At 41.9% G+C, this 16367-nt stretch overlaps 1 protein-coding gene across 3 annotated transcripts in view; it reads left to right on the forward strand.

The window, feature by feature from the left end:
* LOC123366466 (dermatan-sulfate epimerase) overlaps nucleotides 1-16367 on the forward strand; it is a 275329-nt gene that overhangs the window by 226744 nt on the left and 32218 nt on the right. For 2 of the 3 annotated variants that reach the window (XM_045009972.1, XM_045009969.1), the window contains one exon: nucleotides 14325-14793. In XM_045009972.1, the coding sequence (XP_044865907.1) occupies nucleotides 14325-14793 (469 nt within the window). Of the gene's footprint in view, nucleotides 1-14324; nucleotides 14794-16367 lie in introns of those variants that run through there. The other variant, XM_045009970.1, reaches the window with a different exon arrangement.

Below are 16367 nucleotides of genomic sequence, written 5' to 3' on the forward strand. Positions count from 1 at the left end.
AAACAATGTGAGTTCATAAAGACTCAATATAATTATTTCTCTGCATAGTGAAGCTGAGGTAGAAGCTGTTTGCTAAACTGTTCTTCAAACGTACACAATAACAGCATGATTTTTGGTTGCCACAGAAAGGCCAGTGTCTATTTCAGTAACATTAAAGTTTTTTGACACAATCCAGCAAAAGCAAAGAAATTCCCGGCAAGAGGTGGCTCCTTGGCTGTCTTTATCATACTATGTTGCCAATATATATTGCAGCACAACAAAATATTTTAAAGGAACATAATCTAGTAGTTAAAGTTCAAGATGTGGAGTCAATATTTAGATTCTGCTTCTAAAATAGTCTTGTCGGGTGACCTGGGGCAAGTCACTTCACCTCTCCAGGCCTCTGTTTTCTCCACCATAAACAGGGATGTCTGTACTTTTCCCACCTCACAGGGTTGTTGTGAGTTTTAGTCAATATAATGTTTGATAATTGCTTGTAGATCTTTGGATGGACAGTGCTATTGATGTGCAAAATCTCATTTCAACTTTGAATCCACTTACAAGTGATCATTGCTTACAAGCACTTTTTGTGAGCTAAGTAGCACAAAACAGCAAAAGTAAGGAAATCTCAAGCTAAAGCTGACACTCTATCTCTAAATTGCCCTAAACAGCAAAACAAAGGGGTGTTAAAGGAATACATTTTATTGGTCCAAAGTTGTTAGAACTAAATAAAACAAAAACAATTTTAATTCCTAGCAGTCTTTTCTATTATTCTTGCTAAGTACGGAAGCTCTTATCTCACATTTATCTGGCTGTATAGCTTGATGATTTTTTTTGTTTGTTTGCTTGCTTGTTTGTTTTTGTTTTTGGTAGGATCACAATGTTTGATATCACTTTGTATTGTCACCAAAAGAATGACTCTACAAATTGAGCATTATGATTTAACGCAAGATCAGTTAAAAGAGAGAAGAGTTTATGAATCAAAGAACCAGAGCGTAAAGCTTTAGCTGAACTTTCAAGGCACTTCACACCCCACAGACTGATCTAACTATCATTGGAATAGTAGTAAATAAAACTCTCCAATACTGGAACAGGAAATAGATATGTATTAATTACTTGTAGGTAAACCACATTGGTTGGGTGCACCTAGCACAATTTGGATGGTATAGGAATAAAAATAACAATAATGAAAACAATAGACACTTAGAGTTTTAGATATAAAGTACCAGGACTTTAGGATTAATAACATTTTATCCAGATCTCTAAACCTATTGAAGTCTTCTGTGCATTCCATCTCACTTGCTCAAGAGAATGATAATGGGATAGAAAGCCTTTCATCAGAACGCAAGCTATACATCCAGTTTAGGTCATTCCCACTGTGGAATGGCTGTTGAGTGACTTGAGTATGATAGTTTCAATTCCTAGCGGACAAATGTTCTTATTTATTACTAAGGCCTGGTCTACACTTAAAAGTTTTGCCTGCATTGCTACGCCAGCTAGGAATGGGGGGGGGGGGGGAGAGAGAGAGATCACAGCCTAACCGACATACCTGTGCTACCAAAAATCAAACATAGATGCAGTTATTCTGTCCAAAAAGCCCTTTTACTAGTATATCTTGTATTGTTCAGGAAATTGGTATAAGCTATATTGGTGAAAGCACTCTTTTGCTGGTATAAACTGCATCTCCACTAGCCGGATTAGGTATGCCTACTTAGCTATACATGCAAATCCATTCTAGTGTAGACAAGGCCTAATTAGTAGTCTCAGCAGAGAGAACAAGTATTAAATGGGATTATAAACAGAACTATCCTCCCCATACAGAAGTGATCCCTCTAGGTCAAGATTGAGACACATTTCGAGGATTGCATATAGAAACTTGCACAGTGCGTATCCATGATATAGCCATGCACTGAGTAGAAAGATTTTCGTTCCCGCTGCTGTCAATCTGGCGCCTTTAACTAGCAATAAAACTATTTTTAAAGGATCTAAAACCATTTTGGTTGATTGGTTTAACCTAGATAATACAAAAAAGTTGACTGAGAAAAGACTGACCTATGTTGGAGACCTTTTCTTATTCCTTTAAGTAACATTCCAGCAACAACTTTGTCCCAGCCTGTTTAAAAAAAATTGCCCAGTCTACATTATATGCAGAGCCATATCAAGAACCAGGTTACAGCAGAGTTGTGTTACAAACTTGGTACCAATCTGTATTCTGGAACTTAACTGCATTTTGTAACCAGGCTGAATCTGAGTTATTTCCTTATAACTACTCCTTAAAAAGCAACCCAGACTAATATGAGGCATTTAAGTTTTGTTTCAGATGTTTTTATGAGCACTAGTCAATAGCAGAGCTAGGAATATAATCCAGGGTGAAATCGTAGCTCCACTAAAATCTCATAAACTCATAGACTTTAAGGCCAGGAGGGATCATCGTTAGAGCCCTGAAAATCTGCGGATATCCGCATTCGGGAAGTGGCGCAGGCCAAGGGATGTGCTGGCCACTGCTTCCTGCAGCCCCCATTGGCCTGGAACGGCAAACCATAGCCAGTGGGAGCTGCGATCAGCCGAACCTGCGGACATTGCAGGTAAACAAACCATCCTGGCCCGTCAGCAGATTTCCCTGATGGGCCGCGTGCCAAAGGTCGCCGATCCCTCATTTAGACCAACAGTTCTCAAACTATGGGACGAGCCTGCCAAGGGAAGCATGGGAATGTGCTAAGGGAGGCACAAGCTATGTGCTTTATTTTATTTTTGGGTTTTTTTTGAAAAGCTGTGGCTGTCAGCCCAGGATAGTTGGCGCTCGGGCAGAAGGGCAGTGCACACCGGAAGGTGGGGATAAAGGGGATAACCTGAGCTCCACCACTCAGGCTCTCCTTCCGCTCGCCCAGTGCCTCATTGGCAGGTGGCTCAAATTCCCTCTCCCCCCACCATTCCCTCTCCCGGAGGCATCCCAGGCTTAAGCTCTCTTTCCCCCTCACCTCCAATCCTCACCTGGAGGAGGTAGGGCTCCGGCTGTCAGCCCTGGGGTGGCAGCAGCAATGCAGAAGTAAGGGTGGCAATGGGGCAATAAATCAGCTGTGAACAGTGATATTGATGAATATCATTTTTCACATTGCCACCCTTACTTGTGCGCTGCTGCACACTTACTTCTGCGTCTGCTGTGAACAATGATATTGACAAATACAACTTTTCACATTGCCATCCTTACTTCTGTGCTGCTGCTGGTGCAGCGCCTTCAGAGCTGGGCTTCTGGCCGGAATCTGCTGCTCTCCATTCTGCCTTCAGAGCTGAGTGGTGGTATATGTACTTGCGGATGGGGAGGGGGAGTATAAATGACTACAGACACAAAGAAGGGGAGCCCAATCAAATAAGTTTGAGAACCACTGCTTTAGACTGTAGGCTCTTTGATGCTAGGACTATATTTTTGTTACCGTATATTCCGGCGTATAAGGCGACGGGGCGTATAAGACGACCCCCTAATTTTTTCATTAAAAAATTAGTTTTGCCATATACTTGCCGTATAAGACGACCCCCCCCTTCTGCGGGGGGAAGTCAGAGGGCTCTGGGCTGTCCACTGCGGCGGGGAGCCCAGAGCCTTTTAAATCCTAGCCGCGGCGGGGAGTCAGAGGGCTCTGCGCTGCCCGCCGCGGTGGAGAGCCCAGAGCCTTTTAAATCCCAGCCGCGGCTAGGATTTAAAAGGCTCTGGGCTCCCCGCCGCAGCGGGCAGCGCAGAGCCTTTTAAATCCTAGCCGCGGCTGGGGTGTAAAAGGCTCTGCGCTGCCTGCTGCGGCGGGGAGCCCAGAGCCTTTTAAATCCTAGCCGCGGCGGGAAGTCAGAGGGCTCTGCGCTGCCCGCTGCGGCGGACAGCGCAGAGCCTTTTAAATCCCAGCCGCGGTCGGGAGTTTATACCCGGCGTATAAGACGACCCCCGATTTTTGGGTGTTGTTTTTTAGCCCAAAAACCCGTCTTATACACCGGAAAATACGGTATGTGTTTGTGCAGTGCCTACCATAACGGTCCTAAACCATAACTGTGGTTTATAGTTAATAAATAACGTGTGAATGTGTTTCCAGGATTATAGCCTTGAATGTTATCAGGGCTTGAGAACACAATTAAAACATACTTTGGGTCCATCCTAACTGAAAGACTAAACATGTTCTAGAGTTTTCTTCTATTAATCTTAATTTCTCTGGAAAGATTTTACAAATAAAAATAACTATATTTTATATCCTGAACTACATACCTATCCCTTAATAAGTGACTTCAGTTGAGTCTGAAGTAAAAAGTACTAAGGCTGTGTGATTCAGGACATCTTTCTCTGTGTTTGTGTAGTTTTACATTTTTGATGGTGACACTGATTGATGTTTCATTCAACGAATGCAAATATTTAAACGAGTCTGCACTAGTTGGGAATGAGTGCCTTTAGGAGTATCCCAAAATGACTTATTCACTCCATGGAGGTGGGATAAAAGGGCCTAAATGGAGTTAAGGATAATAATGTTAGCACAAGTAGGAGATTACTGAAGGAGCATTTCAATACTAAGTAAATATTATATTAGAAAAAAAATCAGTTGTTGGTGTACCAACAATTTAAATCTTGTTTTGAAATTGACAAAACTTTACAGTTAATTTTTTTTAATATAATGCACTTTGCTTTTATTGCTCTGTATAAATGGTTGTAAAATGACAAATTATAAGACGTGAAAAAATAATTGCAAGAAGTCTACATACAGAGAAAATGGGCAGATTAAAAATGCCTAAAATAAATGGATTAAGTACATTGCGGTAGCTATTTTACCAGTAGCATGTTGCAAACTTTTTGCAACCCTTAGTTCTTACCAGTGTTCCCTCTCATTTTTCCCACACGTGTGCGGAATGACACATCACCCCCATATTGGTGCACAGAACAAAATTCATGTGATGGGGGTAGGGCCGAGGGATTCGGAGTGTGGGAGAAGGCACAAGGCTAGGGCAGAGGGTTAGGGTGCAGGGGTGTGAGGGCTCCGTTTGGGGGTGCGGGCTCTGGGGTGGGGCCGGGGATGAGGGGTTTTGGGTCGTGGCAAGTCTGGGGCTGGGTTGGGGCCAGGGGAGGGGCGCTCCTCCCCCGGCAAGTCCCAGCCGGGCAGGTTCACTAAGCACCTGCGTGGCGCTTAATAGCCTGCTGTGTGGCCGTGCAGTTTACAGGGAACGTAGGTTTTTACGGAGTGCTATTTCTTGCAGGGCTGCATACTACTCTAAATACATGGAGAGCTCAGTGCATAACTTAAAGCTATGTATAAAGTTAATTTTAATTAGCCAGTGAAATTGTTCAGTATTGCATATATCAAATATTATTTCCTTAGTATTGAAAAATATTGTCTCTGGTTGTCTTTTATTTCTCTGTATACCTCTTAGTGGGATATAAATAGTGAAAAAACAACTTTTTTCTTAGTAAGATGCCTTTGCAAACATATTAGCTGTAGTTGAGATTTATGGAGATGAATTAAAAGCAAAGTTCAGAATGCTTGTCCATATCCGAAAACTCTAGGATGATAATGATGATAGATTGCTAATTTTGGAATGTTAGTGCCCAGGAAACATGCTGTGCCTGTATTTGACTTCCGAGCTTTAATACTGTGGGTTTGCATATTGTGTGTACAGTGTTTCAATACAAATTATTTTCTCAAGCTAGAATGTATTTGCTTACAGAACAATAAATAAATAAATAACATTTGCTGTTTAACATTTTTTCTACCCAGTGGACTCTACAGCAGGGATAGGCAACCTATGGCACACGTGCCGAAGGCAGCACGCGAGCTGATTTTCACTGGCACTTAGGTCCGGTGGCCTCTGCATTTTAATTTAATTTTAAATGAAGCTTCTTAAACATTTTAAAAACCTCATTTACTTTACATACAACAATAGTTTAGTTATATATTATAGACATAGATAGAGACCTTCTAAAAACGTTAAAATGTATTACTGGCACACGAAACCTTAAATCAGAGTGAATAAATGAAGACTTGGCACAGCACTTCTGAAAGGTTGCTGACCCCTGCTCTACAGTAAAATAAGTGAAGTAATGGCCCATAGTAGGCCATGTAAGATACATTGTGAGTTAGGAAGTTGTGCTTTTGAACTCTTCTCAGTATTTTATCCTCCTATTTGGCACTGGACTGAAGTTTGGTCACTGGTTTTGCATGGTTTAAATGGGTGAGGGGAGGGAATGAAACAGAGGACTTCTGCTGACTGTACTGGAACATCTGAATTTCTTCCCTCATTGTCCCATCTTAAAGTTCTGAAAGGAACAGAAAATACCTTGATTCTAGTGCTGTTTGAACTGTGTAAGTATGGGAAGTCTGGATAGTTAGGTTATAATTTGTATAGAATCAGGTGGTACTTTTCCTGGGCCCTCTCTGTGTCCTGCTTAATTTGCCATGGGGTACATGCACACACGTGGGAACTGCACACTCATATCCAGGAGTTCCCTTTACCTGTATTACAGTATTTAGCTCTTAAACTCTGTTGATCTCAGACCAAATTGGTTGGTTGCTCTTCCATGTTTAAATCTGTTTTGCTGAAATATTTAAACCAGTATTAAATCACTTTTTTAATGGGAAAGTAGTGAGGGGGCTTGCTATTCAGGCTAAACAAATCTCCAGTCAATATATGGAGGATTTACCAGTTATTTCCATTACCATCAATGAGACTAAATTGCAACATGTATTATACAGAAAAAATTGCTTAATTTTTTGAAGACTGTGGGCCAAGTGCCAAAAAGGAAATTTCCTACAGGAAATCTCCTTTACTCTATCTGTGACCTAGCCTACCACCACTTGAGAGAAGTAACTATATTATTGGCAGTTATCAGCACTTGTGCAAAAGGATGTCTATGTATGCCTGTTTAGGGGAATAAGATACACTCTGCAGTTCAGACCAACATAAGAAAGCAGCTGTTATTGGTATTAGATAATTTTCCACTCAGATTTGCACAACTCTTTTATCTGATTGGCTGTGAGTGTGTGTTTTCAAGATTTGTATTTTGACATTGTTGCTTTAATGGACTGATATCATGCAGTTTAAGTTATTACACGGGAAGTGTCATCACTGTGTAATTCAAGACAGGATTGGGGATGGACTAATGCAATATATTAACTTGAGTATCAAGAAATTATGTTTTTATTACAATTAAAGAACAGAATGACAAAAACAATATCCCTGAAACTCAAGAGCCACTTTGAAGACAAGTTCTCTTGCAGAACTTGACATTTTTAATTATGATGGAAGAGAGTTTCATTTAAAACTACGGTACTGTTTCAATTGTATCACTCTTCTGAGTGCTTAGTCTCCATCATGTACCTCTGTTCATATAAGAGATGAGCCTCACTGGAGTTGAGGGTGCTAGCAAGGTCTTAGGTCACTTCTGCTTTTGGACTTGTAGAGCCGTATTCTGCAGTTGTCATGCCAGCCAAACTTCCACTAAAGTTTAGTAACGTTTTTTGAGCACAATGACTGTATAATCAGTCCCCAGAATAAGTTCCAGGACACTCCAAATAATTTCTGTTTTGTAAAGACACCATGAGGGATCTAGAAGATCAGATTATTTAAAGGGTTTTACCATAAATGAGGTGAAATTGTAAAGGCAGGGAACCTTGTAGGTCTCCACCCCTCCCTTTCCCTCCTCCCCCTCTCCATCTTGTGGCGCTCAATGCTGGAATTTTCTTTGCATGCCTTTCTAACTAGAATAAAGCCTACCTCTTGTTTTACCTTAAATGCTGTATCAAACTAACTTTATTTGGAGGACTCACAATTTGCACATAGCAATATTCAGCTCCATAAGCAGCAAAGAATCCTGTGGCACCTTATAGACTAACAGACGTTTTGCAGCATGAGCTTTCGTGGGTGAATACCCACTTCTTCGGATGCATCTGAAGAAGTGGGTATTCACCCACGAAAGCTCATGCTGCAAAAGTCTGTTAGTCTATAAGGTGCCACAGGATTCTTTGCTGCTTCTACAGAACCAGACTAACACGGCTACCCCTCTGATACTCAGCTCCATAAGGGCCATCAATGTTATGACACATTTTGGCTATAGTTGAACATCTGTCCACTGATTGTGATTCACAGGAAACTGCCCTTTCAAACTATTGAGAAATTGGTATATTAATCTTTTTCTTGCCCAGTTAGGCATTTGCCCTCTTTTTATACTTGACTGTATCCGCGAGTAATTTCCTACTAATTACGCAAAGAAAATTCTTTCCCCAAAACGTTGAATGCCTTCCTAAAGCTTAGCTTCCAAGTTGTGTATGGCGGCTGTGTGGTTTCACATTTTGAGACAAGATTAAGGGAAATCTCTTAATTTAAATAATAGTGTATGATAGGATCCCAATTATCTGACTGCCCTGTATCCTAACCTTTCTGTCTAACAAACTGGCAGCATGTCTGTGTATTGATTCTCTTACCACTGATATCTGATTGTATGAGCTGCCAATTATCTGAACAAATTTGGAATTGCCTGTTGAAATAACAGCTGTGCAAGTAATCAGGTTTTTTATTCATTTGCAAAATAATTTGATTTATTTTTGTAATGTTCATTATCTTAGGAAAAAAAGCACATTAGAGAACAATACACAAACAATATAAATCAGTTGACTGTCCTGTTAAGGGTTATTCAGCTTGCAGAAGTTAATTTTCAAAATAAATGAATTCTACTACAGTAATTAAATTTTACTATATAAATTAATCCATTTGTAGTGAATCTAAAACATATGTGCATTTATTAGTGTAATTGTTACTATTTGGGGCCAAATTTTATCCTTTGCCCTTACATAGCACCTTACATCTGAAGATAGATAGATATAAAAATAAATGAATTTACCCTTTAAACAACCATGTAAGGTGGGAGAAAATTATCCCCATTAGACTGATGGAGAACATTCTAAAATGTCAAGTATCAGAGGGGTAGCCGTGTTAGTCTGGATCTGTAAAAGCAGCAAAGAGTCCTGTGGCACCTTATAGACTAACAGACGTATTAGAGCATGAGCTTTCGTGGGTGAATACCCACGCATCCCATGCATCCGACAAAGTGGCTATTCACCCACGAAAGCTCATGCTCCAATACATCTGTTAATCTGTAAGGTGCAACAGGACTCTTTGCTGCTTATTCTAAAATGTGTTGACTCTTTCAGCTAGGATGGACCCAGAGTGCATTTTAATTGTGTTCCTAAGCCCAGAAGCCCCAATTGAGCAAAGCATTTAGGCAAGTGATTGAATCCATCCCTGTTCAGAAAATAGGGTTGCCAACTTTGTAATATTTAAAAACTGGACAATCCAGGAGGAGTGCCGGAACCTCCCCTTCCCCGCCCCTTCCGCCAGGCCTCACTCCACCCTGCCTCTTTCCCCGAGGCCCCGCTCCTGCCCTGCCCCTTCCCCCTGAGGCCCAACCCACCATTTGCTCCTCTTTTCCCCCTCCCTCTGTCTCTCACTGCTTTTCCCCTCCCCCTCCCTGCGTGGGTCGGGAGGGACTCACCTGCAGAGCCGGGGCTGGGAGCTGCAGCCACCCAATGCCGGTAGGAGGTGGCCCGAGCTGAGTAGGGGCTGGTGTGGGTGATGAATCAGTGCCTCCCCTGCCCACAGTAACCAGACTTTGGGTGTCCGGTCAGTAGATCCAGTTGAAAATGGGCCACCTGGCCACCCTATCAGCAAAGCATGAATTGACCATGTACTTAAGTCGCATTGATTTCACTGAGACTTAACCATGCATTTTAGTTCTTTGCTGAACAAGGATAGATTTGGTTCATCATGGGCTTAAGTGCTTTGCTGAATCATAGACAAAATGATTCGTCTGATGATGAAAGAAGGTCTGTGGCAGACACAGGAATAAAACTCAGATCTCCTGAGTCCCTGTCCTGTTCATTGTTCACAGAACCACCTTTCATTATCATAGCTTCTTCTCAGATGAGTGCCTATATTGTATCTGGATGAGGAGAATTCATATTTCATGATATGGGAACATAACTCAGATAATGTGGGGTTATATGGAAAACTGCAGCTACACAGCTCCTTCCAAAGTGAAAGGAGAAGAGGAGCGGGCCCCAATTTTGGCCTAGCTTTGTGTTCCTGCTTGGGGAATCTCAACCCCGAACTGAAGATAAGAAATTGACAGTGTGCATGTCTTAAATGGTGAGCCACATCCAGTGTGCTAATCTTATCAAATAGGTAGAACAGCTCCTGGAGAGCCTCTGTTGGAGCCTTAAATGAAAACTGATTCCCCCTGGCAGAACCTCCAAGAGAGGGCAGTGGTTGTACTGCTATCTGACCTTCCTGGGGGGTAGACACAGTCTGTCATGGTGGTCCCAGTGTGTATAGGGCTGCATAACCTGTAATTTCTTACCATTATTTTTTATCATCATTATTTATAGTTTTATCTGATTTTATTATTGCAGCTTTTCATGTTCCATGATCCTTAAAGCTGTGTGATTGTTTCCATTATTACTAGCGTTATCAATGCTGCTGCTTCCAAGGATTCCAATGAACCCTGCTAAGATCCAGAGTTTTTGTCTTGCCTTTTGACTGTTTATTCACTTACACCAACCTCTTCCCTATCTTCACAAAACCCAAATAAGTGGGTTTTGGGCAGGGATCCTCTGTGGTGATTGGTGAGGAATAGTCCAGACCCCTACCTAGGTTGTAGAGTCCAAGGGACTCTCCCTGTTGTATGCAGAACATTTTGAACAGGGGTGGGGTGGGTGGAAACCCTAGTTGGGGAGGCAACCTGGTGACAGATGATGTGGAAAAAGCTGAAGTACTCAATGCTTTTTTTGCCTCAGTCTTCACAGACAAGGTCAGCTCCCAGACTGCTGCACTGGGCAACACAGTATGGGGAGGAGGTGAGCAGCCCTCAGTGGTGAAACAGCTTAAGGACTATTTTGAAAAGCTGGACATCAGGGCTGGCTTTAGGCCTATTCCACCAATTCCCCCGAATCGGGCCCCGCGCCTAAGAGGGCCCCATGCCCAGTGAGAATCCCTTCCCTGGCTAAAGGCGCCTTTTTAATTTTTACTCACCTGGCGGCGCTTCGGGTCTTCAGCGGCACTTCAGCGGCGGGTCCTTCACTCGCTCCGGGTCTTCGGCACTTTGGCGGCGGGTCCTTCAGTGCTGCTGAAGACCTGGAGCGAGTGAAAGACCCACCGCCGAAGTGCCGCCAAAGACTCAGAGCACCGCCTGGTGAATACAAGCCCCACGTGTTTTTTCACGTTTGTTTTTTTTTAGTCATCCCTGCCGGGGCCCCGTCGAAACTGTTTGAATTGAGCTTCGCACTTCCTAAAGCCGGCCCTGCTGGACATGCACAAATCGAGGGGTCCAGATCTAATGCATTCAAGGGTGCTGAGGGAGTTGGCAGATGTAATTGCAGAGCCATTGGCCATTATCTTTGAAAATTCGTGGCAATCGGGGGAGGTCCCAGACGATTGGAAAAAGGCAAATATCTTTAAAAAGGGAAGAAAGAGAACCAGGGGAACTACAGCCTCACTTCAGACTAGATGACCTCCTGAGGTCTCTTCCAACCCTAATATTCTATGAACAGTGAATCCACAGAGACAGTGATCCCATGGGCTTGCCAGGGTCTTACCCCACTGACCCTCTCCATACTGCTGTGGATGGTGCCTCCATAGAGAATAGAGTCTAAAGAAAGGAATATGAACACCTTGTGACCTGCCTGCTCCCTTACATAGCTGCTGCTGATTTGGGGCCCCTAGATACTAATGAAAAAGGAGACATGATTTGGGTCTTTTTGAACTTTAGAGACAGTATGTTGTCTTCTCTGCAGCTTAAGAATATCCTTATGATCTTTTAACATTTTACTCCAGGATACATGAAATATAAACAGGAATGATTTTAAAGTACTGTTTTTACCAGTATCTGCTGACTTTCTTCAAGATCTTGATTTTTGAGTATAATGAAAGAAGATGAGGTTTATCCTACAGCAGCCTATCTTCAGGTCAACCAGTCTTGTATGATGGTTACTGTAAATGTCTGAGGGGGAAAAAAGGTTCATGTGGCATTTATATTTCAGTTCCATTCTGAGAAATTTATGAAGGGGGGAAATGATGCATGGCTTGTATTGATTGATGTTAATGGAATGGTGGGGTACTAGGAAGATGTGATCTACCTTGCAGAGATCCTAGGAAATGCTCCTGTATTTTTTGTGTTCAGAGAGGCTCTCATTTAGGAAGGCACTTAAGCACACATCCTTATATGTAAGCAAATGCTTAAGTCCCATTGTTGTTGTAATGTACTTTCCTGAACTGGAACCAGAGAGAGGAATGAAGAATTTGCCTATTGAATGGCTGTGTCTTGCTTTTTTTGTGGGCAGCAGGGTGATTTCTTGTAATGTATGACTATGAAGAAAACATTTCATTCTTCCTCCTATTCTAGAATCAGGAATTGTTGCTTGTTCTTCAGAAATCCTTTCTAGTTTATCTTTTGTTTAATCTTTTTTTTTCCAGATCTAAAGAATTAAAAGAACTTTTGGAAAACTATGGCTTTTATTATGGAAACAGTCCTTCGGTACTATTAGGAAACCAACATCATGTTTGAAACATGATGTACTGGTTTGGTTGGTTCTTAACTCCTTCCTGTCAGAATATTCTATTGCAGGAATTCATTATTTACAGCTGGTTGATAGGATTAGTCTTAAGCGTAGCTGGATAAACCTGTGTGTGTGAGAGAGATATTCGATATAATAGAAATAGTCCCCAGCAATCTACACACTTGCTCTATCATAATTCTTTTGTCTAAAAGACACAGAATTTATTCATACAATGTAACAAAACACTTACAAGTGCTGTATTCATGTTTTTCCTCCTGTTACTTAGTGTTAAAATAATTATTGTGCTGGAAACAAGTGTCTGAACTAGAATGCTTATATTATTTTTATCCTGGTGGCACACATGAAAGAAGATGCACAGCATGGCCAAAACTTAAAAGCTGGGTTCCTGAAGTTAGGCTCCTAAGTTCATATTTAGACACCTGAATCGTGATCTGATTTTTCAAAAGTGCCCAGTACCAACAGCTCCCTCTTCTTTAGGGCTCCAGTCCAACAAAGCACTTAAGCACATGTGTACCGTTAAGCACATAAGTAGTCCCATTGACTTTGTCTGTGCTTAAATACCTTTTTGAATCAGGGCCTGGGTGCCTAAATATGGATTTGACATAGCCTAACTTCAGCTTTGAAAATCTTGGCCTCTCTGTGGATGTGGGGTTGGCGGGGAAGCAGGGGGTAACTGTGTGCTTTAGCTTCTTAAGATTTTTCTTTCTGAATCTATGAACCACGTTTTCCTTAGAAAAATCATTTTATCTTTGATTTTGGCTGCTGGTTTCCCTCAGCCTACTTCTCTTTTTAATAATTGAAAACTACTCTTCATTATTTACATAAAACTGTCTTTCTTGGGTCTGCTTTCTATAACCTTTCCCCGCCGAAGAATTTCAGGAATTCCCTGACTTTCCTCCGGGGGATCCTAGCCTTGATTTGTCTGAGACCTGGAGCTAGAGAGCTAGTAATTTTCAAAAAGTAACTACCTATATTTAAATCTATATAGATTTGTCATTTAAACACATTTTAAGACAGCCATTTATTTAGGATAATGTGCTTTTGTTCAGCTTTGCTTCTTTAGTGTCTGGTAATAAATCTCCATATGCAAAATGAAAGGCCCTTTAAAATAATAATAAGAAAAAAACTCCACACACCCTACGGGCCATTTATTTCATGTGCTTTGCCAGGACTCTGCTGCTTGCTTGCTTTTTTCTTTTTTAAACGAAGACGTGTCAGAACCAGAGGCCTTATACACAGTATAAAATGACCCCAGCACAAACCTCTTGCATTCCAAAATCTTTACTCCACAGCTGGTAACATCAGCCAATCCAGCACTCAGTCTTGGCTGCTGTTAACATAATCTCTGCTTCTCTTTCCCTCCCCCACCTTAGCTAGCACAGTCAGTGATGTTTTACATTAGGCACAGTCATAATTATTCTGATTCTTAGGAAGTCAAGAGTTTAAGCTCTATATTGAATTGTATCTATCTGTGTATTATACCATCCTCATCACTCTGGAATCTGAGTAAAGGTGTGTTTGTGGGAAAGGGCCTTTCTTTCCAAAAATGTAGCTTCCCTGATTTTAAAGTTGGTTGCTCAGAATGGGTTTTATCTGAAGTATCAATGTAAAAATGATTTAAAAGCCACCTGTACAGCACACATGTTTTCTTATAATTCCAGACTGAATCAGATTTCTTGTGAAATATGCTGTGATGGCAACTGTTGTCCAATGAATTGTGTCTAATGGCCCCCTTTCACTCTTGTTTGTCATCCCTAGGATATTTTAAAGATGGTTTGGCTGCCATTGAGACTTGGAGATCTGATGCCACAATGAGGACTCACACACGGGGGGCTCCCAGTGTGTTTTTCATACATGTGGTTTGCTTTGCTTTGGCCTCCAGCACCGATGAGAATCCAAGCGCTGTGATTCCTTTTGTCAATGCCAACTACGACAGCTACCCCATGCTGTACTTTTCTAAAGGAGAGGTGGAGGATTTGCGGATCAAGGCTGCCACTACGCATCAGCACATTGCAGCTCGTCTGACTGAGGCAGTTCAGACCATGCTGTCCAGTCCCCTGGAGTATCTTCCTCCCTGGGATCCCAAGGAGTTCAGTGCTCGGTGGAATGAAATTTATGGCAACAATCTGGGTGCCCTGGCAATGTTCTGTGTGCTCTACCCCAAGAATATCGAAGCCATAAACATGGCCAAGGATTACTTGGAAAGGATGGCGGCTCAGCCTAGTTGGTAGATTTTTGTCTTTTTGTTCTTACTGCGTAAACTTTACTTGGAATTGAATGAGTGAAGGAATGCGTGAGAGTATGTTAGTATATATTTTTATATTTAACTTGATATGCTTGTCTTTTCTGAATATGCCAAATCATAATTCAGTTGTCTGTATACTTAGTTTGATAACAAATAATATTGAGAATTAATTTGCCCTCTATTAGAAATGGTGCACCAGCCACTCTTTAATCTCCATTGAGCATTATCTGTTATAAATAATTCTAATTGTGACAGAATCATCAGATTTACAATCCTGGAGTGACCTCCTGGCTCCGTTGAAGTCAATGGGGGAATTCCAACTTACTGCAGTGGGGGCAGGATTTCACCCCAGGTTTGTGCATGAGATGTTGGGTGGCTTTTTATCTTTGCCAGGCATGAAGGGCTGATCTCCACTACACTGTTAGGTCGAGGTAAGACAGCTTAAATCAACCTGCTTATGTCAGTGTCTACACTACAGCCTTCCTCCCACCGATGTAAGTGACCTACTACTCTGACATCATAACTCCACCTCCATGAGAGGAGTAAGGCTTATGTCAGTGTAGTTAGGGCAAAACAGTGGCTGTGTAGACACTGCAGTTAATGTTGTTGTATGTCTTGTCAATTTCATGGCAGGAGCTGTGAAATTGACAAGAAAGCCTGGGAGCCCCCACCCACTCAGTCCCCTGAAGAGCTGCGGGGCTGGACCCTGCTCCCGGCTGGGAGCCAGGACAAGAATGGACCCCACTCTCCCAGCAGAGATCTGGCTGGACCGCACTCTTAGCTGAAATTGACATGGCTGCCTCGCTCCTGGTGTGTGTGTGGTGGGAAGACCCTGCTCCCCAGGTGCAATAAGCCTTGGTCTACTTCCCCCCACCTCCTGACAGGGAATGGGGAAGTGAGAAGCCCTGGGCGGCTTCCCCCCACCCACTTATGGTGGGAAATGGGGAAGCAAGAAGCCCTGAGCAGCTTCCCTCCTGCTCCTTACTGCGGTGGCTGTAAGTCGACCTAATATAGGTTGACTTATGTTTCTAGTATAGACATAACCTAAGATAGAAAAAAGATTACTTTCAGTGTAAGTAAGGGTTTCAGATTCTGGCTTTTAAGACCAGTAGAGGAAGTGTGAGATAATATTCTTCATCGGTAAGATTTAATATTGTATATAGATGTCTTTTCCAGTGTTTAATTTCAAATTTCATAACATTGACTTAAATAAAAACAACAAGGAGTCCGGTGGCACCTTAAAGACTAACAGATTTATTTGGGCATAAGCTTTTGTGGGTAAAAAACCCACTTCTTCAGTTGACTTAAATCAAATCTGTCATTCAGAATGACATGTGGCATTTGCTTTCTTGAGTAAATACTGTATGAAATGTCTAATTTGTCAAAGCTTTTCAGTCCTGATTTGCAGCACCGATATAACATACTGTTCTTGAACCTGTCTTGCACACATCAGATTTTCAATTAATGAGGCATTGTGAAAAGATAATATGTCTCTTGAAGAAACTTTGCTTTTGTTTGTTTGCCTGGTCTTGTTTTCCCTTTGAAATTCATTTATC

Source organism: Mauremys mutica, chromosome 3 (assembly GCF_020497125.1).
Source record: "Mauremys mutica isolate MM-2020 ecotype Southern chromosome 3, ASM2049712v1, whole genome shotgun sequence".
Lineage (NCBI taxonomy): Eukaryota > Metazoa > Chordata > Testudines > Geoemydidae > Mauremys > Mauremys mutica.